Genomic DNA, 25,901 nt, shown 5'->3' with positions numbered 1-25,901 from the left:
CAAAATCGTCACATAGACGAACATCTAACACGAGTGGCACACGCTACGAGAGAGGCGTTGGGCATCACGGTGTATTTTACTGTTAACATTCCAAGAGCGTACGGGCCGGCGATATTGCGGAGACATGACTTGGCCACAGCCTGGGGGATGTTTCCAGAATTAAATTTTCACTCTGCAGCCGTCATCGGCGGAATCCACAGTTATCGGAGCCACTGTGACCGCAGCCTAATTACATCAATGCGCATCGTGAATCGTGTGGTTATAGCATTCATTGTATTTCATAAAGAGTTCAAGATACCGAAACTAGGTTTCTTGCAAATGGTCACAGGCAATGAATGAGTCACGAATTTTTTATGATAAGTACTCAAAACTTTTTTGTACAGCGAGATATGGAAGTAACTCGCCTGCAGCACTGAGAGGATCGGCAGAACAGGGCGCAGAAGCACGTCAACAGCGCTTAAGGAAAATCCAGAGGCTGCGTTTTTAACCCTTAACTACTATGGATGATCTACCCCTGTTAGGTGACGTAGGCTCTTCTGTACACCTTTCTATTGGACGGCAAGCTACACGTGCCAGAAATCTGGCGTTGTTGTTGCAATTAGTTCCTTATTTTTGGGCTTTGAGAGGTCTCACAGCCGTACCATAGTCTTTGCGTATCATGTTTTGGTTTAACGTTGCCGTTTGTCCGTAGTGGGGACGGCTTGATCTTCTATGCAACGTTTTCTATGCGTGACTTATGTGGATGTTCAAGAACGCCTTAGTGGATTCTCATATGAAGACTTTCATGACAGTGATAATTACCCGGATTTCGAGTATTCAGTGTTCACCGTACTATTTCGGAGATGGGAAATGAAAGTGATGAAGATGTGACAGATAATGACGATGGAGAAGCGTATCTCTTCGGTAAGAACGGAAACATGTTTTCGATGGAGGAAACAGAAGCTGCTAACTAACGTGAGAACAAGGCAACTCAACATTGTCTTGCAGCTGCCTGGAATGCAACAGATTCCGTAAAGTCTCGGAGAAAACTTGATGTTTTGGACGCATGAGCCTCAACTACAAAACCAGGTTTTTGAAAAACGAATAACATAAGCCTTTTTTGTTCTTGTTTGAAGCGGAAACAAGATCTGTGTTAACAGTGTGGTATTCCGATTTGGTTGGAGAACTGTAGGTGGGTCTGTGTGAAACGCACGCAGGATGAAACTAATTAAAAATTTTTGCAGGCCTCAGAAGAATAAATACGGTAATTACATTCTTGTTGATTTATAAAATAAAAATTTGTCGAAATTTCTCCCTTGATAGAATAACATGGTCAAATAACAGCTAGTAAGCTCAAAGCTGATTCCAAATACAATGCCATGACTGAAATTTGTATTTCCATACAGTTATGTTGCGAATCTGTAATACCATCTCCCTGATCATAATCTGCGAGTGAGTAGAGAGGTAACTATGTCCTATTACTGTAGTAATACATAACAAAAATAAACAGCAAATTTTGCTGTATTTAATTTTCAATCTCTTTTAAATTCTTGTTTGTTTTAAAAAAGCACATTTCCATAAAACCTGTTTCCAAGAAGTGTAACAAATAACAGGAAGTCATGGAAATACACAAGGTGGTCCATTGATAGTAACCGGGCCAAATATCTCACGAAATAAACATCAAACGAAATAAGCATCAAACGAAAAAACTGCAAAGAACGAAACTCGTCTACCTTGAAGGGGGAAACCAGATGGCGCTATGGTTGGTCTGCTAGATGGCGCTGCCATAGGTCAAATGGATATCAACTACGTTTTTTACAATAGGAACGCCCATTTCTTATTACAGATTCGTGTAGTACGTAAAGAAATATGAATGTTTTAGTTCCTATTAAAAAAAATACGCAGTTGATATCTGTTTGACGAATGGCAGCGCCATCTAGCGGGCCAACCATAGCGCCATCTGGTTTCTCCCTTCAAGCTAGACAAGTTACGTTCTTTGTATTTTTTTCGTTTGACGCTTATTTCGTGAGATATTTGGCCCGGTCAGGATCAATGGACCACCAAAACAGTGGTTTTATACACAAAAAATAAAATGGCGGTCTAAGAGACCCTTCCATAGCAATTGTGTTCCTGTCAACATCCACAGTAGCTAAGAGTTAAGTCCTCAGCACCTGCGGACCGGCAGATCACGACGAGTTAATTAGTCCACAGCGGTAAAAGGGTCATAGGCCCTGCTACGCTTCCTCCACGCACACGTGAAGTTACTTTCTGCTGAGCATTCAGTCGTCAAATATTCACCGAGCCACACACATGTAGGATCGTCTCTTGGTTGTTAGCCGTCGTTGTGGTAATTCTGGAATGTGTTCTGTAGATCTAGGAAGTTATCAGCTAGCAGCTGAAATGCGACCACGGTTTGTAAGTCGGCGTGCACCGCGGGCTTTGTGAAGAAAGCCAGGCGGGAGGCGGCGTGCCGCTTCCTCCCCCGCCTGGTAACACGGCAGACTCAGACTCGTGGCCGCAGCCAGCCAGACCGGGGGTTAAGAAAGGTCGCGCAGCCAGCGCCACGGGCGGCCGGGCGGAAATGCCATTAATGGCCTCCCAGACCCACAATGGCGCCAGCACTGGCGCCACCGCGCCAGGGAGCGACCCCGTCCGTCTCCAGCACGCGGCGGAGGGGCGAGCTAACAGGTGAGCGGACAAGTATCGCTGCACAGGGGTCGAATCCATTTTATATCCAGCTTGTTCTTACCTTGGGTCCTCAGCCCTCTGACTCTCTTGATGTGGCCGGCTACAAACTTTTCAACCCATAGTAGCAACTGCAACCTACATCCTCAATTATTTGCTGCATCTATTCCAGTCTCAGTGTTCCTCTACTACCATGGATGTCATTCGCAGATGTCTTAACAAATGTCCTATCATCCTGTCCCTTCTTCTTGTCAGTGTTTTCCATATACTCCTTTCCTCGCCGATTCTGCGAAGGACCTCCTCATTCCTTAGTCCACCTAATTTTCACCGTTCTTCTGTCACACCGCATCTCAAGTGCTTCGATTCTCCATCTATTTGTGTACGAAAATAACTGAATGCCTGAAGTGAACAGAATATAAGAAGTAGATACGCAGTGGGATGAAAAGCGTTCCTTAAAATGAAATATATTGACTACCACTACCACACTTATCGGAAAGGTTTTGTGTGGGTTGTAGTCTTATATGATACGTATTTTACAACAGGTAAATCAAAAATAGTATGATTATAATTCTGAGCAAAACATTTAGCAAGTATTTCGTACTGCGCGCATTTTTTTTTCCTTTCGAAGTGGATATTAAACGTGCACATTTACGGTTCCGAACATATTGAGCAGATAATGCTTTGTGGGGTCACTGCCATCAGTGGTTCTGCATCTGGTATATAATAGATTAATTTCACCAATATATGTGTAACAGCATTGCATGCTTATTGCTATCTATACCAGTTCCCCTCTAAAGTGAACCTAGTTAAAATGTGCATGCCATTTATAACGAGCATAGTATGTGACCGATGTCGGATCTCGTAATCCCACCCTTGCATGGAAAAGGGAAAGCCTGGAAAAATTTGGAAATTTATGGTACGTTCTATATAACCAAACTGCTGAGGTCATCGGTCCCTAGGCTTAGACACTACTTAATCTAACTTAAACTAACTTACGCTAAGGACAACGCACACACCCATACCCTAGGGAGGACTCTACCTACATAAATGATCTTTTGGATAGGGTGGATAGCAATGTGCGGCTGTTTGCTGATGATGCTGTGGTGTACGGAAAGGTGTCGTCATCGAGTGACTGTAGGAGGATACAAGATGACTTCGGCGGGATTTGTGACTGGTGTAAAGAATGGCAGCTGCAGCTAACTCTAAATATAGATAAATGTAAATTAATGCAGATGAATTGGAAAAAGAATCCCGTAATGTTTGATACTCCATTAGTAGTGTAGCGCTTGACACAGTCACGTCGATTAAATATTGGGACGTAACATTACAGAGCGATATGAAGTGGGACAAGAATGTAATGGCAGTTGTGGGGAAGGCGGATAGTCGTCTTCGGTTCATTGGCAGAATTTTGGGAAGATGTGGTTCATCTGTAAAGGAGACCGTTTATAAAACACTAATAGGACCTCGAGCGTTTGGGATCCCTATAGAGTCTGATTGAGGGAGGACATAGAAGCAATTCAGAGGCGCGCTGCTAGATTTGTTACTGGTAGGTTTGATCTTCACGCCAGTGATATGGAAATCCTTCACGAACACGGGTGGGAGTCTCTAGAGGAAAGGAGGCGTTATTTTCGTGAAACGCTACTGAGGAAATTTAGAGAACCAGCATTTGAGGCTGACTGCAGTACAATTTTACTGCTGCCAATTTATAATTCGCGGAAAAACCACAAAGATAAGAGAGATTAGGGCTCGTACAGAGGCATATAGGCAGTCACTTTTCCCTCGTTATGTTTGGGAGTGGACAGGAAGAGAACATGCTAGTAGTGGTACGAGGTACCCTCCGCCACGCACCGTATGGTGGATTGCGGAGTATTTATGTAGATGTAGATGTAGAGCCTCCGACGGGGCGAGCCGCGCGAACCGTGGCAAGTAACCGAAGACCGCACGGGGCTACCGCGCGCGGGGATAGCCAGGGATGTACCGCCTATTTAAAGAAGAGCTAGCAGGTACCTATTAGTTGTTATTTTATCCAGTTTGGTTACAGAGCACTGCAACTATTTTCGTAAATTACACTGTAAGAATTTACTTCTTTAGAAAACAAAATTGTAAAGCATGCAAATAAGTCAACGCTACGATCTGATGAAGGGCCCACGCCCGAAATTGGTAATGGTACAACTAAATCATTTCAAAAAAACTTGTGGCTGGCTGCATATTTCCTACAAAGTAACACAGTAGTTCTTTCTTCTATGACAATTAACGAATAAGTCTATGCGCATGCGCAGGAATCTCTCTTTGAAGAAAGGCTATTAAAAACATTGGAATCGCCAGGAGAAAGACCAGTCCAGGGTAGTAACGACCATCTGTTGGCCAGAGCTCGAACAGCTTTCGGCCTGTCATAACTCACTGTGACCGGGAGAGTGTTCTTTCGTACCACATGCATTCGCGTGATCACGGCTGGTGTGATGGTTACTCGAACCAACCTCGAGAGGACCGGACAGCCCTCTCGCGGCCAGTGGACGCAGGTGCGGGCGGATACGGAAGCTGGCGGAGGTAGGGGGATGGGTCCAGTAGAGGCACACGCAATGAAGTCACAGCCGCTTCGGGCGGCGACTCACACGCAGGCGCAGTAAAGACCCGACACGCGCCGCGCCATTCATGCCGGCCGGCTTTATAGCCGTGATGCAACCGCTTGGAATTCAGAGGGCTCCAACCTTGACCGGAAAGCCACACCCGGAATCGTCCGCAGCCCTTAAAATTACGACTCCCGCCGACGGCCCCTCCGACATAGCCTCCTCAGTATCAGTAGTGGCACGATATAGATCCTATACACTTTTCATAGCTCGTCAATCATTTATTTACTTACTAGTTCGGCATTTGCAAAGACATTCATGACAGTAATGTATTACACAAAATATTCCGACAGCGTTAACTCAGTAACAATATTTTTTTACGTATGTGACCAGCACAAAGCAAAGAATACAAAGCTGAAAGGTAGAATGAATATTTACAGCCCCTACACAACGAAGATAAACTTGAAGGCAATGCTACAGAAACGGAAGGGGACGTACATGCATATGTGATGGGAGGCATACTGCGAGGAGAATTGGACAGAGCACTGAAAGACGTATGTCGAAACAAGGCCCAGGGAATAGACGACTTTGTATCAGAATTACTGATAGCCTTGAGAGAGACAGCTACGACAAAACCCTCCATCTCGTGTGGAAGATGTATGAAACAGACGAAATACTCTCAGACGTCAAACAGAGAGTAATAATCCCAATTCCAAATGCAGTTACTGACAGGTGTGAAAATTACCGAACAATCAGTTTAATAATTCATGATTGCAAGATACTGACACCCATTTTATTTATAGAGGAATGAAAAAACGGGAAGTGTTTGGATTTAGGAGAAATGTGGGGACACGCGAAGCAACACTGACCCTATGGACTATCTTAGAAGATAGCATAAGGAAAGGCAAACCTACGTATATAGCATTTGCAGACTTACAGCAAGCTTTAGACATTGTTAACTGCAATGGTTTCTTTGAACTTCTGAAGATAGCAGGAGTAAAAGACAGGGAGCGAAAGGCTGTTTACAATTTGTACAGAAAGCAGACAGCACTATGGACATGAAACGAAAGCAGTGGTTGAGTAGGGAGTGAGACAGGATTGTATACCACCACCGATGTTATGCAATTTGTGCACTGAGCAAACAGTAAAGGAAACAAAAGAAAATTTTGACTGGGAATTAATGTTCAGGAAGAAGCAGCAAAAACTTTTGAGTTTACCGATGACATTGTTAACTCTGTCAGAGACGGGAAAGGACTTGGAAGAGCAGTTTGAACGGAACTGTCAGCGTCTTGAAAGAAGGATTTGATATGAATATCAACGAAAACAAATCAACGATAATGGAATGTAGTACAATTAAATTAGGCGATGGTGAGGGAATTAGATTAGGAAACGAGACACTAAAAATAGTAGAGGAGTTTTGCTATTTGGGCAGCACAGCAACGGATGATGGCTTAAGTACAGAGGATATAAAATGTAGCTTGGCAGTGGCAAGAACACCGTTTCCGAAGAAAAGAAATTTGTTAACATCGAATATGGACTTAAGTGTTGGGAAGTCATTTCTGAATGTATTTTTCTGTGGTGTAGCCATGTACGGGAGTGAAACATGGGCGACAAACAGTTTAGACAACAAGAGAAAAGAAGCTTTTGAAATGTGGTGCTACAGAAGAATGCTGAAGAATATATGGGTAGATCACATCACTAATGAGGAGGTACTGAACAGAATTGGGGAAAAAAGAAATTTGTGCCACAAACTAACTAAAAGAAGATTTCGGTTGACAGAACACATTTTGAGACATCAAGGGACCACCAGTTTAGTACTAGAGAGAAGAATGTGTGTGTGTGTGTGGGGGGGGGGGGGGGGCAGTATCCAGATTTCGAAGGACGAGGTTGCCGCAGTTATTCGGAGATGAGAGAGTAGCATGAAGAGATGTATGAAACCAGTCTTTAGACTGAAGGTCATATTATAAGTTCTTAAAATACTTAACAAAATTACAAATATTCTTCAGCCACTCTACGTCCTTCAGATCACCCTCACCCTCATGGCCTTTTAGTTCACTGACTGGATTTTTCCACAGTCACTTTCAGGATTGTCCAATATGTCCCATTTGTTCATGAGTTGTTTACATCTGCCTACGACACGGTTCAGAGCTGTTCACGCTTTCCTGAAGAGGTTGAATCCACCTCGCTTCTTGCTGGTGTCGTTCATCAAGTTCCGGTTCTTATGCCCAATTACAGCCCATCGCTGTCTCACAGTCGAATCCTAGCAGTTCTTCGCAGATTATCCATAAAGATTACCTGGATTTAAGACTGTTTGCAGGTGCCAAGTCTTGGGACGTAGCGAGTTCTGAGTTGTCTAGGATTTTTCTGCATGATCGTCTGGCTACCCGTGATGCCGAACTTCAGGGGGCTCTATGTTTGTTAGGATGGGGAGCCTCGCACGTGGTGTGGCCCTGGGTGTTCCAAAGAGTATCCGCTTTGTCTCCTTCAGTTGGACGTCCACTTTAGCTACGGGTGCTCCTCTCATCCAGACTGCCGAACAGTGTTCACATACGCTGCAGGCAAGAGCTAGTGCTGGAGTCCTCAGTGTGCTCTGTCCACAGTCCAATATCGTTCCAGATGGTTTCGACAAGACAGCATTACGACATTTTAATTTCTATTTTGTATCTTCTGGCTTTGAGTTGTACGTTAGAGTGCGATCTAATTTCAGTGTGAAGTATTTTCACTGCTCCTCATGCCTGGTGCGCTTGCCGTTCATAGAGAGTTGTAGTTTCCTATTTCTATCTCTATTGTTAAGGTGCATCATGGTGCTGGTCGTTTTGTTAGGATATGTTTCATCAATGTCGTCCTATTGTACATAATATTTGCCTGCTACCGACCTTCAGTTGTACCCAAGTGCAAAACCAATAAATATCCAGAATTTCTGTAATGGCATGTGTGTACTAACAAAATGGGGACAGAATACAGGCTTAAAGCTCAATCCAACCAAAACCCACGCGGTCCTAAACAGGTTAGCTCGAAAATCGGGAACGCCTACCAAGTTTAAACAGAAATAACACAAGCATGAACTACTCTCCCTCAGGAAAGACAATACACTGAAGAGCCAAAGACACTGGTATAGGCACGCATATTCAAATACAGAGATATGCAAACCGGCAGAATGTGGTGCTGCGGTCGGCAACGCATATATAAGACCAGAAGTTCTGGCGCAGTTGTCCGATTGGTTACTCATGCTGCAATGGCAGGTTATCAAGATTTAAGTGAGCCTGAACGTGGTGATCTAGTCGGCGCACGAGCGATGGGACACAGTATCTCCGGAGTAGCGATGAAATGGGGATTTTCCCGTACGACCATTTCACGAGTGACCGTGAATGTCAGGAATGAACTAAAACATCAAAACTCCGGCACGCTGCGATCGTAAAAAGATCCTGCAAGAACGGGACCAACGACGACTGAAGAGAATCATTGAACGTGACAGAAGTGCAACACTTCCGCACGTTCCTGTATATTTCAATGCTGGGCCACCAACAGATGTCAGCGTGGGAACCATTCAACGAAACATGATGTGGACTTTCGGAGCTGAAGGCCCACTCATGTACCCTTCACGACTGCATGACACAAAGCTTTACGCCTCACCTGAGCCTATCAAATGTTCAAATGTGTCTGAAATCTTATGGGACTTAACTGCTAAGGTCATCAGTCCCTAAGCTTACACACTACTTAACCTAGTGACATACACACACACCCATACCGCAGGGAGGACTCGAACCTCCGCCGGGACCAGCCGCACAGTCCATGACTGCAGCGCCGAAGACCGCTCGGCTAATCCCGCGCGGCGAGGGCCACTCAACGACATTGGACTGTTGATTGGAAAAATGTTGCCTGGACTGACGGCTCCCGTTTCAAATTTTATCGAGCGGATGGACGTCTACGGGTATGGAGAGAACCTCACGAATCTATGGTACCTGCATGTCATCAGGAGACTGTTAAAGCTGGTGGAGGGTCTGTATTGGAGCGGCGTGGGGCGTGTGCAGTTGGAGTGATATGGGACTCCTGGTACGTCTAAATACAACTCTGACTGGTAACAAGTACGTAAGCATCCTGTCTCATTAGCTGCATCCACTCATGTCCATTGTGCGTTTCAACGGACTTGGTAAATTCCAGCAGGACAATGCGACACCCCACACATCCAGAATTACTACAGAGTGACTCTAGGAACACTCTTCTGTGTTTAAACAGTTCCGCTGGCCACCAAACTCTCCAAGATGCACATTATTGAGCGTATCTGGGATGCCTTGCAACGTGCTGTTCAGAAGAATCTCCACCCCCTCGTACATCTTACGGATTTTGGACAGCACGGCAGGCAGGATTCATGAACCAGCACTACTTCAGACATTAGTCGAGTCCGTGCCACGTCGTGTTGCGACACTTCTGCGTGCTCGCGGGGGCCCTACACGATGTTAAGACAGGTGTAACAGTTTCTTTGGCTCTTCAGTGTATATCGTGCACGGGCGAATGGTACAGTGCAAAACCGGCGCCGAACCAAGTGTGGTGCACCACGGACCACATATGACAGGGGGCCAGCCGGGGTGGCCGAGCGGTTCTAGGCGCTACAGTCTGGAACCGCGCGACCGCTACGGTCGCAGGTTCGAATCCTGCCTCGGGCATGGATGTGTGTGATGTCTTAGGTTAGTTAGGTGTAAGTAGTTCTAGGAGACTGATGACCTTAGAAGTTAAGTCCCATCGTGCTCAGAGCCATTTGAACCACTTTTATGACAGGGGTGAACGACGGCTCTAAAGATGTGTAAGGGCGAACAGACGTGCTGCCGTTGCGCAGCTGACTGTTCACGGGAACCAAGGGGCTACCGACACTGTCTCCTGGAACTGGAAAAGGGGGACAAGACAATGGCACACACCGCAAGATGGCTTGCGAATTACAAACGTAGACGCAGAACATGCTTTTTATCAGGTGTTTCGGCTTATCAGCATATTTGAGGTGGGAGGCGAGTCCTCAACCTGGTACCCGCCGCCCACAGCCTGCGAATGAGAAGCCCGTCACGCTGTGCACTCCATGCTGGGTAGTCCCTGTATCGCTGCAGCGGCCCTTCTGGCACTCGCCGGTCCGGCAACAGCGCCGGGAATGCAAGTGCAGCAAGTAATGCGACCGCCTTTGCGCCGCGCCGTCAGCACTTCGGCGGACGTCGCTCTCTCGCGAATTCCTCGCGGTCAGCGCTCGCCCCGCCATGCAATAACCCGCCCGCCGCCAACGCGCTCTCCACTGCCCCTCACATTTCACTCCAGTTGTAAGTAAAACTGAAGCACAGGAGAGAGAAGATATATTTTCGCAACAGACGCTCACAAATTAGAGTTACTGGAAACATAATCTCCCATTAGGCCCGTAGTCCCAAACTATAACTAGAGCAGAAACTGCGTTCATTGGTTGTTTCGTCAGTTCTTGGTGGAATATTTTATACATTATGAATGAAAATTGCAGAATATTAAACCAGTGTTTTGTCTGCTTTATTCGTAAAGTGAAGCACAAACTTTAAGTTGCGAGCACACTGGAAGCGAAGTATCATCACTAAACCATCGCACGACCTCGTACGACCTGAGCCGTGTATCTTAAGCTAGCACGCTACTCACCTATTCGTCAGACTGCTACATGCTTAGCACTTGACCGAGCGAGGTGGCGCAGTGGTTAGACACTGCACTCGCATTCGGGAGGACGACGGTTCAATCCCGTGTCCGGCCATCCTGATTTAGGTTTTCCGTGATTTCCCTAAATTACGCCAGGCAAATGCCGGGATGGTTCCTCTGAAAGGGCACGGCCGACTTCCTTCCCTACCGATGACCTCGCTGTCTGGTCTCCTTCCCCAAAACAACCAACAACCACCAACAATGCTTAGCACTTGAGGTTATGAAGTTCTACCTTTGTGTCAATTTTCTTTGCCTGAGGCGAAAACTAAGGCAGCGCAAACGGAGGAAGAAATGGATAGATGTCAAGTACACTGCTCGACAAATGCTAAGGAACAACTGACAGTCTCTAAGTGCCGGTCGGAGTGGCCGTGCGGTTCTAGGCGCTACAGTCTGCAACCGCGAGACCACTAAGGCCGCAGGTTCGAATCCTGCCTCGGGCATGGATGTGTGTGATGTCCTTCGGTTAGTTAGGTTTAAGTAGTTCTAAGTTCTAGGGGACTGATGACCTCAGAAGTTGAGTCACATAGTGCTCAGAGCCATTTTTGAACACTCGCTAAGTAACAACTGCCTATTGCTAAGGAACAACTGATCAATGATAACAAAGGAAAATGTAGAGGGCGGGACTTGTAATCTGCTGCGAAGCCTGTCCTCGAACGCTCTAGTTGCGTTCGACGGTTCGAAGGTTGTTATGGAATTCATTAGTGCGACATTAGCTGTGGTACGGCAACATGTCTTCAACACATTATTTGAGTGCTTACGACCGTGGACGAGCATTTCGAACAGAGTGGTTAGCACGCTGCAGTCGCATCCCACAGGACGACGGTTCATACCCGCGTCCGGCCATCCAACAAACTTGAAAGCAGCTATCGAGATTTGTGAGCGACTTCCCTAAATCGGGACACGATCGCTTTCCTCCTCCGTCCTTCCCTAATCCGAGCTTGTGCTCCGTCTCTAATCAACCTCGTTGTCAACTATTCACATGGCTCTGAGCACTATGGGACTTAACTTCTGAGGTCATGAGTCCCCTAGAACTTAGAACCACTTAAAACTAACTAACGTAAGGACATCACACACATCCATGCCCGAGGCAGGATTCGAACCTGCGACCGTAGCGGTCACGCGGTTCCAGACTGAAGCGCCTAGAACCGCTCGGCCACTCCGGCCGGCACCTCGTTGCCGACGGGACATTTAACACTAATCACTTCCTCTTCCTGCTCCTCCTTACGAAGCAGTTCGACCGCTCTAAACCGGTCAAAGTGTCACTACTGTGGCCACAGCAATGCAAGTGACTAAAAGTGTCATCTCACGATTAAAAATGGCCGCTGAAGGTGTAAATGCTATGTCAAAGCAAGCCGGTGGTCGGAGACTGCTCGACCACACCGCAAGAAGGTCGATACGTAGCGCTAGAAGTGAAAAGGAACACTGGGAATCGATTAGCCACCATCGCATTACAGTTCTGTACTCTTTCCGCTGCGCCAACCGCTGCCTGGAAACTACGATATGAAACATGGCTCACACCTCGCCTGACCCGTGCCAAAAAGGCTTTTTTCCCTAAACGCTTTTCCATGTGGAATTCCAACTTGTCCTTTTTATATCTGTGCAACCCTTGCACGTTATATAAATCTGGACGAAACTGGTGACGACGTGTTGGGGTGTGGTACTCTTGTAAGCCTGAAATATAGATTCTAGCAAGATGCGATCCGCATTGGTACTGATGACGTGATGCCGTGCAACTTCGGTCGAGAAAGTGGTGCAACTACGCTTCTACCTTGCGTGCATCGTCATAGTGACAGCTGTTCAGAGTTGTCTGCTGCGTGTTTTCTATAACTCATTCCAACGCTGCTGCAGAAAGGATTTTTAGCTTCCTGAGGAACACTTGGTGAGCTGACACAAACTATTTAACAACAGCTTCATTAGAAGCTGAATTGACGGCAAAGATTATTCATTTACGTGCCTGCAGTTTCGTCGTTTCTTCAACTGGGAAGAAGGGAAGATCTTACTAAGCAGGTTCAAAAGCCAGCAGAAATATCAATATGGTAAAATGCAGTACTTTGTTATACTGCATTTTGAATTTTAGCCGCGCATGATTAGCCGAGCGGTCTACGGCGCTGCGGTGATGGACTGTGCGGCTGGTCCTGGCGGAGGTTGGAGTCCTGCCTGGGCATGGCTGTGTGTGTTTGTCCTTAGGACAATTTAGGTTAAGTAGTGTGTAAGCTTAGGGACTGATGACCTTAGCAGTTAAGTCCCATAAGATTTCACACACATTTGAACATCGTTTAAAAAAAAAAAAAATTAAGGCTTGTGTGTGTTGTCTACGTTTCGTAAAAAAATCCCAATTTTGTTCAGAGAAACCTGGCAACCATGCTGCAAATGTTATTTTTAGTGACAACACTGCCAACTTATATGTATGGCCGGCTGCGGTGGTCTCGCGGTTCTAGGCGCGCAGTCCGGAACCGTGCGACTGCTACGGTCGCAGGTTCGAATCCTGCCTCGGGCAAGGATGTGCGTGATGTCCTTAGGTTGGTTAGGTTTAGGTAGTTCTAAGTTCTAGGGGACTGATGACCACAGCAGTTGAATCCCATAGTGCTCAGAGCCATTTGAACCAACCATCTTATATGTATGAGTAAATAATTTCATGTTAGCTAAACGACAAAAATCCAGTTGCCTTGGTGATTTGTCACTGTCTGACTGCCACACAAAGGACCCAGGTTCAGTTCCCGGCTCTGCCAGGAATTTTTCCCCGGTGAGAGGTCTGGAACGGGTTGCGGTAGCCTCGTGATGCCAGATGTGGTGCTATTTCAGTCAGAAGTAGCGTCTCCAAAGTGGGGAAGGCTACTGTATTGAAGAAGATATTAAGTGTGACTGCGGAGAAGACCACTCTGTTCATCATATGCTTCAACGCCGACGGCATCCAGACTCCTGCACAAAAGATGAATATCAAGGAGCAGGAAGTCGCCAAGTTTTGGCCAAGGATAATACATTCACAACTGTATATAATATGTATGTTTCTGATGTGAGTATACGTAACAGAAACAGTCTGCTTTGGAAGAGGTCAACATGAAGGTGGATCTGGCTGGTAATAAACGCCTCACGTGTACACAGCTGGTCGAAAGGAATACTGCGATGGCACGGATAGTGGTGCGCGCGCGGCCGCGCTGCCGAGGCGTGTGGATGGCGGTACCAGCTACGGGCGAGCAGGCCATGAGTCACGGCCCCGGAAGCTGGGAGTGCAGCGGAATGCGGCCACGCTCGCAGGGACAACCAGGCTAGAGGCTAGTTACCATGCGCCGCCGGACTAGCCGCCTAGCTGGCTCTCCACGCGGCCGGCTCCTTATCCTGAGCGGACAGCGGAACGGCCGCACTGGCCCAGTCGTGCAGGTCGAGAAAATGGCGTTCACTCGTGCGATACTGGGAAGCTGAAGAAACTACGTACAACACTTGTACGGGCCACACTTGCGTAACTGCACAAAAAATGAAGGAAGGAATACGAAATACCAGTGCTTGTGTTAGTAAGAAGTACGGTGGAATGTTCCTTCGGACATGCAACGCAGCGACTGCCGCCTTCAAGATAAACAGGAAATGTATTCGCAGTTACGACATGAACCACCATCGGTGGTATATTGGAATGGCGACAGTGAAAACTATGCCGGACCGGGATTCGAACCCGGATTTCCCGCTTTATGCGCCCCGTCGACTCAACCGCTTCAGCTATCCGTGCACGAATGTGTCAACCATATGTCTACAACGTGTACTCGTACATCGGTTATGTATATTTCCGTAAACGGGAGACATTTTACTTGGAATTTGATTGCCCGTGTCGGCGGGGAACACTGCATAGTACTTCCAAACAATACAGGCACTGCAATATCGCAATTATCCGCGCGACACCAGGCAAATGACTTTCAATTATTTAAAATTGTCTCCCCTGTACGGGAATATACCGGGTCATCAAAAAGTCAGTATAAACCTGTAAACTTAATGAACCACTGAATAGTGTAGATAGAGGTAAAAATTGACACACATGCTTGGAATGACATGGGGTTATATTAGGGAAAAAAAGTTATTGCTAGACGCGTGAAAGATCTCTTGCGTTTGGTTATGATCGTGTGCTCAGCCGCCACTTTCATCATGCCTGGCCTCCCAGGTCCCCAGACCTCAGTTGTTGCGATTATTGGCTTTGGGGTTACCTGAGGTCGCAAGTGTATTGTCATCAACCGACATCTCTAGCGATGCTGAAAGACAACATCCGACGCCACTGCCTCAACATAACACCGGACATGCTTTACAGTGCTGTCCACAACATTATTCCTCGACTACAGCTATTGTTGAGGAATGGACATATTGAGCATTTCCTGTAAAGAACAACATCTTTGCTTTGTCTTACTTTGTTATGCTAATTATTGCTATTCTGATCAGATAAAGCGGCATCTGTCGAAGATTTTGTGAACTTTTGTATTTTTTGGTTGTAATAAAACCCCATGTCCATCCAAGCATGTGTGTCAATTTGTACCTCTCTATCTACATTATTCCGTGATTTATTCAGTTTTCAAATTTATACTGATTTTTTTCTTCCCCGGTACAGAATGGATGCATGAGTAGACATATGGATGACGTAACGGTGAGGTGACCGAATATAGGTCCGGCACAAATTTTCACTACCGTCATTCCATTATGCAGCTGATGGAAGCTCATATTTGCAACTGAAAATAATTTCATGCCTTTCATTTCTCGTCACCATTCCCAGATGACCTTATCAGGTAAGGAGTTGAAAAGCGAAGGGAGTAGAGTACGTTTTCCTGTGTCCTTCCGATTTTAATCTTGAAGGCCTCTGACAGATAAAGGCCAATAATTATAAGAATAAATTAAAAGAAGGAGTTGCACAGACAGCCACGGAAGATCAGGAAACGGAAGGTGGGTCAAACGGGTCGAAAGGCTACAAAAAACATGGTGCATGTTCATATCGTGTCGTGTGAATGAATAAAAAGACACACACACACACACACACACAGAGAGAGAGAGAGAGAGAAATGAAGCCGGGTAGACAGTGGCGGGGGGGGGGGGGGGGGTGTTGGACACGACGATAGCGGAAGGGGGAGGGGAAGGCCTGAATAAGGGCGCCAGTACATGCGTGTAGGGGGGGGGGGGGAGAAGCGTGGGGGGCGGTGTGGGGGGGGGGAAGGGGCAGGGTTAGAGATTCCAGTCCCGTGCCCCTCCCGGTCCTCCTACACGACCAGAAACACACGCAAGCGCGCGCGCCCGCACGCGGGGCTCTTCCAAATAAACAAATGTGAATGGTAACGAGGGGGCGACGGAAGTGGCCTGCCGCGCACTTGGACGTGTGTGGCGTACCTTGTTTAGGAGCGGCGCCACGCACCGTCGGCCGGCGCGGCCAGAATGGGTTCCCTCCCGTCCCTACCCCTGCCGCGCGCGCACGCAGCACTCGCAGCGCAGCGGGCAGCGCCTGTCGCGGCCAGAAGCCGCCCGAGATCAAAGCGACGTCGCCGCCCGGCCGCGGCTAATGGCCCCGCAAATACAGCCAGCCCACACTGGGCCTCCTCCCTCCGACCTCCTCATTGTCAGCTCTGGCAAGCCGCAGATACGCCCAGCCTGTAGTTTCCGGAAACGTAGTTCCAGAGGAAACTGATTCGGATACGTTTACTGCGCGCAACCCAGGAGAAACTGCGCGACAGGAATGCTCCTGCGACCGATGACATACACTAAAGAGTATACACTTGCCTGACAAAAAACGTTAAGCACTCATAAGACACAGTCGGATGACAAACTTAACTTCGTACACGTACACAACACCGGCTCGTATGTAAATGATTACAATTGAAGTTAGTAATCTTGGTCATATGAGCAACACAGATCGAATGACACTAATTTTAAAGATTAATGAAAACTGCCACTTCTTTATTATTACGCGCTAGCTCTAGCTGATTACCCGGTTTTGCCCGAGTATGTCCATCTCCTCCAATCGCCTCTCTGTCCATCTCCTCCAATCGCCTCTCTGTCCATCTCCTCCAATCGCCTCTCTGTCCATCTCCTCCAATCGCCTCTCTGTCCATCTGCTCCAATCGCCTCTCTGTCCATCTCCTCCAATCGCCTCTCTGTCCATCTCCTCCAATCGCCTCTCTGTCCATCTCCTCCAATCGCCTCTCTGTCCAGCTCCTCCACTTGGCTCTGTGTCCATCTCCTCCATCTCTCTACTTGGATTGGATTGTTTGGGGGAGGAGACCAGACAGCGAGGTCATCAGTCTCATCGCATTAGGGAAGGAAGTCGGCCATGCCCTTTCAAATGAACCATACCGGCATTAGCCTGGAGCGATTTAGGGAAATCACGGAAAACGTAAATCAGGATGGGAAGACGCGGGATTGAACCGTCGTCCTCCCGATTGCGAGTCCAGTGTTCTCTCTACTTGACCACTTCCTCCATCTTCCACTCTTTCCACTTCCTCGAAGCCCATCTCTGGCCATCTCCTCCCCCTTTCTTTGCCAATTTATTCCTCCTCCTCCCCACTCTGTTCATCTTTTACTCCCCCTTCTTTCTCTCTCTTCTTCCCCCTGACACTATCCATCCCCTCCTCTTTCATCCACCTGTCAATGTCATCTTCCTACCTGTGCCCAGCTCCTAATTCCCCCTCTCTCTGTCCATGTCGTCCTTCCTGCTTCTCTCTCCACGTTACCGCTTATGCCCCAATAGAGCTGGTCGTTCTTAACTCCCACAGTATTTCTTTCCATACTATAAATAATGTTCCTTGAAATAGATTCCCGGGTTTAGGTGGTGAATTTTACCTGTGGCTTTACCTGCCTACACGCATGTATATATGTTTCACACATTTTAACCATATTTCACACGTATCTGTACTCATATTTTACCGTATCTCTGGTGAATTTTACCACTGCAGTTTCATTTTCACGCATTTCACACTCTCCTGGTTACTAGGCAGATGCACCATCTGGGCACAGAGGTCACCCCTCCCTCACGGACTACACTAGCATCCCTCCCATCAGACGCAACTTCTCAGCTTAAACCAAATACTACTGATGTAGCGCCCCTGCACATTAGCCTCATTTTACTCGCGACATCTCGTCGAGTCCCGTAATTATGGTGATGGCAGCCATTGACTCCTTCAGTGCAGATGTGCACTACGCTCGAACTCGTACGGGAATCGGAGACATGCAGTGCGTAATTAGGCTAATGAGCATGGGTACTACATTATTGAAGCTGAGAAGTTGCGTCTGATAGGAGGGATGCTAATGTATCCACGAGATTTGGGTGACTACTGTGACCAGATTGTGTAGTGGTCAGCGCGCCAGCCTAGTAACCCGGAGACATGGGTTCTAATCTCCATGCGGCACAAATTTGTAACTCGACACTTTAATATAAATCAATGGTCACTGGCAGCTAATGACTTTAATTCCTTTGTGTCCTGATTCATAGCGCATGCAGGAATAAAATTGTGTCTGTTCTTTCGGTCATGTCCAAAAGAACAGACACTACATGAATATCTACAAAAGTAATGCAAGGGTAACGCGCAATAACCGAAACTTGAAGGGTTGCCAGAAGAACAGAAGAAACATGCATATTCGTCTTAGGTAGAGACGTAGAGTGCAAGGCGTCTTCTTCTGTCCAACAAGCGATCCGACGCACTGAAAAACCGCTGATTTCACTCTCTGTAACTGCCGATTGGGTCGTAAGAAACGACGCATCACGTCCCATATGTAACGAAGCAGTCCTATATGCCACATATACATGCCATCAAACGTTAAGCAAGGCAAAGTTCCACCGAACAGCGAAATCTCAGAACGATCAGTTTCGGATGACGAACAGCATCGTATGTACGTGATCATAATCTTCAATTAAGCCTGTATACTATTAAGGACTTACAAAGCTTGCCTGTATATGCCTCTGGACTAGGGTTATTGGTTTCCGTCGTACCTCTCTCTACCTGTACGTCACTTTCATTGTGACGAGTACTTGAACCTACGGATTCGATTAGACAACAAAATCTGACACTTCCATGTTCTTGGTCTGTAATGCCGTAAGTTACTATATATACCCGAATCTTACAAGTTACAGGCCGGCGTAACCGTTTCTTCTGGTAATTAACTGGAGGTTCCAGTAAGGCGCATCCATATTTTTATAAACTAGATGAAACTACAACTGCTCGCCTAACACCGGTCCGCATCATCACTGCCCTAGTCCTATTTTTTGTTGGTTGTGACAATGATTTTATCAGATGGTTTGCCTCATGTGCCATGATGTCCATATGGTTTTATAAATGTTAATCCACGTTTCAGGTATGTGGTTCTGTAATAATTGTAATGTATATAGTTAACTCATGTACGCCCTCCCTCAAACCTGTTGTGTTCTACCTTCACAGATCTGATGATGGCACCTTGAGAGTGCTGGAACTGGTCATCTAATAAACGATTGAAGTGATCGTGGCTTTTCAATTATTTTAAAAACAGAGTGGTCGCCCCACGACACACCATGTGTTCGCTGCAAAATAGTAAATGAGTTTTGCTATTTGGGTAGCAAATAACTGACCATTTCCGAGGTAGAGGAGACTAATAATACGGAGACTGGGAAGGGCACGGAAGCTTTCATGAACGGGAGAAATTTGTTAGAACAGAGAAGAATCTTTTCGAAGCATCCAGAACATTGCGACATCTTCAAATGTCGCCCTTATCTCTGTCTCACACCACGCGCTCAACACTGGAAACTCGCAGCGCGGGGGACGCTCCACATCGAACCCTGCATTCTACCCCCGGTAACTTCAAAACTCCAAATTATGTATTCCAGAGAACGATAAAGACGGATATCCAAAGCGTGCTACCGCCGCAGTCTAAATATGTCGATGTCCTCTTTCTGCACAATCTATGGATATGTATACACACAATTGATCGACTGCTTTCGAGCTAGCACGTGACCGCCACGAGAACTGTTTATATTGCCTGAAGGTAAATGTATGTTGTCAGCGGTTCCCGGCGAGGCACGCCATCCCGCCCCTCAGAAGCAGTCCTTGCATTATTTTTCAGCGGGCGGATTTGAGCAGCGGTTCAATACCTGTTAATATACGATCAAAGGGCAGACAGCGCAGTAATCTGGCGGTGCGGTACTTACTGAAGTCGATCAGCAGGCGGCCGTAGCCTTGTCGCTGGTACGGCGGCAGCGTCAGGATACAGGACACGTTGTAATTCAGGAACGAATTCTTCTCCTGCAACAACGAGGAAAGAAAGGGGGCGGTAACACAGTGCCCAATACGTGTCAGTAGCACATAGGAAAACAATTTCAATTTTTTCCTTCTGAATAATAGTAAACTTGTGAAACTACTCCAGCATCGGGTGGAAAAGCAATGAAACGTCCCTTGTAAAAAAAATTATTGTTTTTCACATTTGTAAATTCTTAGGGTGAAATAATTAATCTGCAAACCAATCAGTCACGAAATGTATCTATAACGCCAAGGACTGGAGAAAGAAAATTTGTTGTAATTGTTTGTGAAATAAAACAGCCATTTTTGTTTTACATTTCTGTTTTGAAAGTTCTGTAATTCCAATGGTATATAGTAAGTAATTTCGTGTAATATATTAAATCTCATAAAATTTATGATTCCATTTGTGTATTAGTAAGTCAAGATTGTCCAATATATGTTGGCAATATTTTGCATTTACAAATGAAGCCATAATTAAGAAAATTTGGGTTAGCATTGTTATCTTTCAGTATTTTATATAATATGATGTATACCCTGCGTAAAAGTCTGTTTTTCTATTGTATACGCCAGTGTCAGCATAAAATAAGCAAGGTTTTGTGGATAGTTACTCATAAAATTGTTAAACTTTTAATTGTTAATGTAATAAATTTGTAGTGTAGCTTTGTTGGGCTGGTTCAAATGGCTCTGAGCACTATGCGACTTAACTTCTGAGGTCATCAGTCGCCTAGAACTTAGAACTAATTAAACCTAAGGGCATCACACACATCCATGCCCGAGGCAGGATTCGAACCTGCGACCATAGCGGTCGCTAGGCTCTAGACTGTAGCGCCTAGCTTTGTTGACTTGATTGTTAAGAAACATATAAATAGTAGGAGCACAAGTCTGAAGAGGGATCAGCTGGACACAGTTTTGAGACGCAACCACTGTATTGTACGTCTGTGCAATAATCTATATTGTAATATAGTATTGTGACTATGTAGCCTGTTCTGTGGAGTGGACTCCCACTAAAAAGTAGTGGTGCATTTTGTCATAAATAAACGAATATAAAACGATTTGGTGCCTGAATTATTTCATGGAATTCACTCAACGTGATCCAGTTAGCGGATGAAATGGACCGAGGCAACGACTATTTCAGCAGCAACAACAGCAGCGGCGGCAGGAAGCAGATTACTCCGAGTTACACCGAACTAAGATACGTATAAGAAATCAAATGAACTATATTTGTGTCACTGCAGAACTACTTACTAAAGTGTCATGTTTAGAAACTGTTCTAGTAGAAAACATTTACATTTGTCTCAAAGTAAGTCTTTGAGTGGTGGAGACCAATGTGATCAGTAAGAAACACCCCCATGATCACACGTTTCTTGAATGTCTATGGAACACAGGAATAATTTTTTCAGGTTTTAGTAGTTCAATCAAATAATCTCTTCTCGATGTTAAAAATTTCGTTCCAGCAAAATTTCACTGCCTCCCCACGTAACGTAACAAACAAGTTTCGTTACAACAGTGTATACGAGAAATGTTAAAGGAAATCTGTAAACTTGATTCATTTTTTGTAAAACAAAAGATTCGGAAGCGTGGCGTCCCTCTTCCTGTAGGTAACTTCAGAAGTTGCGTATGAACCTACATAGTAGGTACGTGTGATTGGGCTCTGAAATTTATCTATCTAATATACTGAACAGTAAATCCGTCTGCGTCCATTGCAGGGATCTTTTAGTTTATCCACCATCAGCAACAGTATTTCTGTTTGTACTCATCTGGGTATTGGTCTCATAGTGTAATGTATGATGTCCTTGTATTTCAATTGGTTAAAATAATCAGCAACCAGTTGCAGAAAAGAAATTTTACTCCTTTACCGCTTTCAGGCACTTGGTGGCTTTCTTCAGAAGGTTATAAATTATGGCATTATTTGCGAGAGTCAGAAATGAGTACAAGTATGCAGTGTATTGCTGTGATCATGTGGATCATAGTGGCTGCAATGTACTGCATACATCTACTTATTTTTGAGTGTCGCAAATAATGCGATAATTATGGCCTTCTCATTCTTCCTTCACAAGATAGTGACTCGAATGGGATGAAGCCCTTCCCCTTATCCTTGGTACAATGGGAAGAATTCTCTGCCGCTCAGTTCATAGTGAGTTACAGAGCGTGAATGTAGCTGTAGATACAGGGGGTCCAGGAAAGAAGTCCCTGATTTCAAAGTTAAAAAGCTCGAAAACAATGATCGATAGACGAGGGTAACAAACGGCATGTTTACTGTGAACGCTTAAGAATTTTATACGGAAGTTATACAGAAGTTTAGAAATGATTCGAAAAACTGCTAACAGGTAACACTGTAATCGCAGCAAGTAGTGCCTCTGAATAGTGCGTCGCAGCTCAATAGTTCCACTGCTGAAACGCGGAAAGAGGTTAGCATACCGAAGGAAAAGGTCGAAAGCACTTATCCCATCGAGCAACGTGTTCCTCTGATACTCGAATACCACACCTTAGACTACAGTCCCAAGGCAATAAGGCGCTGTTCACAAAATCGATATAATGTTCAAAAAGTACTCGATGCGAAAACCACTCGCCAGCTCTTCGCCAAATTTCAACGGAGAGGCAGCGGTGCTTATGATCTAGGGCGGAATGTTGGTCCAAGGCAAACTGTAGTTAGTCCTGAAAATGTCGCCATGGTTCCTGGAATTATTCAGCAAAATTCAGGTAAATCCGTCAGAAAAATTACAACAGAGACAGGTTAGAAGCGATCCAGCACGCAGAACATACTGAGACAGAGCCTATACATGTTTCCCTTTAAAATCGAAAGCCACCATACCATACCTATACGAGCTGTGCGAGAAACAGTTGACTTTCGGAACGCGATTCTCACAATGACTCATAACGAAGAGTTTCATTTTGGCTGCAACTGATTCACCGATGAAGCACACTTCCACCTGAATGGGGTTGTGACTAAACAAAACGCCAATTTAAGGGTTCTGAAAATCTCCATCTGCGTGAAGCGAGACCACTGAATTTTCCCAAAGGTACTGTTTGGGCTTTGGTATGGAGCAGAGACATTATTTCTCTTCTTTCAACCGAGAAAAGGTCACTTGTGAACGTTACGTTGCAGTTTTGGATCCATTTGTTGCCACACAGCGTTGGAGGATGGATCAGGCTCCGAGTGGTGCATGCAAGATAGGGGCCAGACCACATCGTACAGAACAGGTGCTTCGCTTCCTTGATGAATACTTCGGGGACGGAGTCAGTGCGTATTTCGAAAACATTGTGATGAGACTGCAAAGACTGCTTACATAGGACGAGTTTAATGATGCACGCTGATACTGTACGAGCTGCACAGCGTAAAGCGCCAACTGTTAGTAATTTTTCGAAGCATTTCGGAACTTCGGCACAATTCTTACGGCTTTCACAATAAACCTAGCTTTTGTCGCAGTCTTCTGTCGGTCTTAGTTTTCGAAATATTTAATTTTGACATCAGGGACTTCTTCGCTGGACACCACGCAGTGTACACCAATTGATGGACTCTAAAGAGTTCCGGATCACAGACATCGCATCAGTCCAGAATGAATCCCACACTCAGCCGTGGAGTGGGCGCTATTTCGAAACGTCCTGGCATGATCGATGTGGATGCCGCATCGGGACTCAAAACCGGAACCTCCCCTTCGGTGGTCAATGCTCCACAGACTGAGCCACCCAGAAAGACTCTCGAAACATCCTCAAAGCTTTATTTCCGCCGCTACCTGTCCCCTAGTTGCTAGATTCAAAAAGCGAGTTTCTGTACTCGAGTCCTGGTGAACGCAAAGATTCAATCTTCCAAGAAGTATTCAAACGGGCAAATCATCGTATTCCAAGAACTTGTTATCAGCTGAGTGACCACTTTTTTCGTTTTACCTCGGTGTCGGACCTGTATGGAGTAGGGTCTGCGATCATGTCTATCAATAAAAAGTCTGGCTTTGAAAAATACTCTGTGGACAGACGACACTTCCCTATCCGCAATTCTAATAATCACGAAGTACATTCACAACAAATATAGGCATATATAAGCTGATCAAGGCTAACAGCGTTTCATAAATTTTCATTCACTGAGTGTTAAAGGTAGAATGAAACTGCTACAATATCTGTGCAGCCATGGATTCCCCCGTGCTTAAGACAGACCAAGTGGGCGTGTATTGGAAGGTAACGGTTTTTTGGTCATGAGATGCGCACAAAATGTTTCACAGGGCTTCGTAACTGAGGACTGACATCTATAAGAGAATAAGAATTGTACCACGGAAATAATCAGCGTTGGCTGTATTTACAGAAAAGTAGTGTTGCCGTATTTATGAAATTTATATATTTATTTAATTTCGATTGGGTTCGGCCATTGGTCCATATACCCAATTACAAGATTCAGAGACACTAAGAAAAATTAAATTGTGTTTACTTAATGCACGAGAAATATGGAACGTAAGTGCGAATCCAAGGACCAAGAATGCAGAAACCTGGACCTTTCTTTGATTCCTTGTACGCACGGCGCTTAACTTCGTAGAAGCAGCACAATGAGTGGACTGTGTGTTCAACCTATGACCTGTGGACTATGAACGGATCGGATGTGTGCCCAGTACTCCACGCAACACAAACCATCATTTGAGCTATCTACTATGGGGGCGTCACACAAGTATATATTCTTATCTTCCAAATGACTTTCGTGGGAGGAACTTTGATATACATATGAGAGAGAGAGAGAGAGAGAGAGAGAGAGAGAGAGAGAGAGAGAGAGAGAGAGAGATGACCATGCCACACACCGTAATTTCTATCCAACTCCTTGGTTGAATGCACAGCACATTGTTCCTACTAATACAACTGCCAACTCAACGGAAGCTATCCATCCACCCATTCCATAGGATGTACTTAGGGCGATGTAGTAGTGCACGGACTTATAATGCTTTAAAATTTGTTTCGCCTGTTCCTCAAAGGACTCTTCTCATATTACGAAATACCGAGCGAAGCGAAGTAATTCTCATCCTATTTGTCCTTCCTGGAGAACATGGGTTCCCAGACGATGGTACTAAAGGACATTTGAGGTGGTAGGTATACACGTAAACAAAACACGTACTGATACAAATAAAGTTATTCTCTTATGCTTTTTGTTTTTTGACTAACTCATCGTATTCCACGTTCAGTTTATTACGCTTTTGCAGAAGTGGTTTGTATTATTGTGATATAAAAGTTTGATAAATATTTAAAATGTCATTCTTCTTTTACGCATCGAATATTTTTATCAGAAAGGCCATAATTTAATTTCACACTATTTGCTACAAATAAGTAGACCCACCATCTGTGAATATGAGTCTGTAAAAAAGTGCTTCCACGAATCTTTATTGTTTGTGTGTGAGACGTTTCTACCATACATAGTAGTTGCTCGGCACGACGCAAAATCCGTACATGTATTGTCAGCACTGAGCAAGATGGTGAAGTCTGGAAACCCTTATTCTATAAGTTAACCGCCAGTCACAATGTTCGATAGCCTACGAAACCAAAAGGACACGTAGGTATTCTATTATAATTCAGGATGTTTTCAAAGTGAATGGATTTCGCTTCATAGACGAAAGTATGCAAGTTTAACACATGACCTAATTTTACCCCAAGTCGTATCATACGATTATTATGATGGCGTATGTGTCGTGGCTTGGTCATTATCAGCCATTTATGCGCACGCTGCTTCCACGATGAAATAAATCTCCACTCACCGTAAGGAGGCGGCATGCGGCTGTTACTCACTATG

The 25,901-nt window shown here is 45.5% G+C and overlaps 1 protein-coding gene across 2 annotated transcripts in view; it reads right to left on the bottom strand.

Annotated features, from left to right (window-relative positions):
- Positions 1–25,901, bottom strand: part of LOC126278209 (histone acetyltransferase KAT7) — a 504,982-nt gene that overhangs the window by 149,088 nt on the left and 329,993 nt on the right. For both annotated transcript variants that reach the window (XM_049978143.1, XM_049978141.1), the window contains one exon: positions 20,056–20,149. In XM_049978143.1, coding sequence (XP_049834100.1) covers positions 20,056–20,149 — 94 coding nt within the window. The remainder of the gene's footprint in view (positions 1–20,055; positions 20,150–25,901) is intronic.

The sequence above is a fragment of the Schistocerca gregaria genome, chromosome 6, assembly GCF_023897955.1.
Source record: "Schistocerca gregaria isolate iqSchGreg1 chromosome 6, iqSchGreg1.2, whole genome shotgun sequence".
Lineage (NCBI taxonomy): Eukaryota > Metazoa > Arthropoda > Insecta > Orthoptera > Acrididae > Schistocerca > Schistocerca gregaria.
This window is presented reverse-complemented; position numbering and strand designations above follow the sequence as displayed.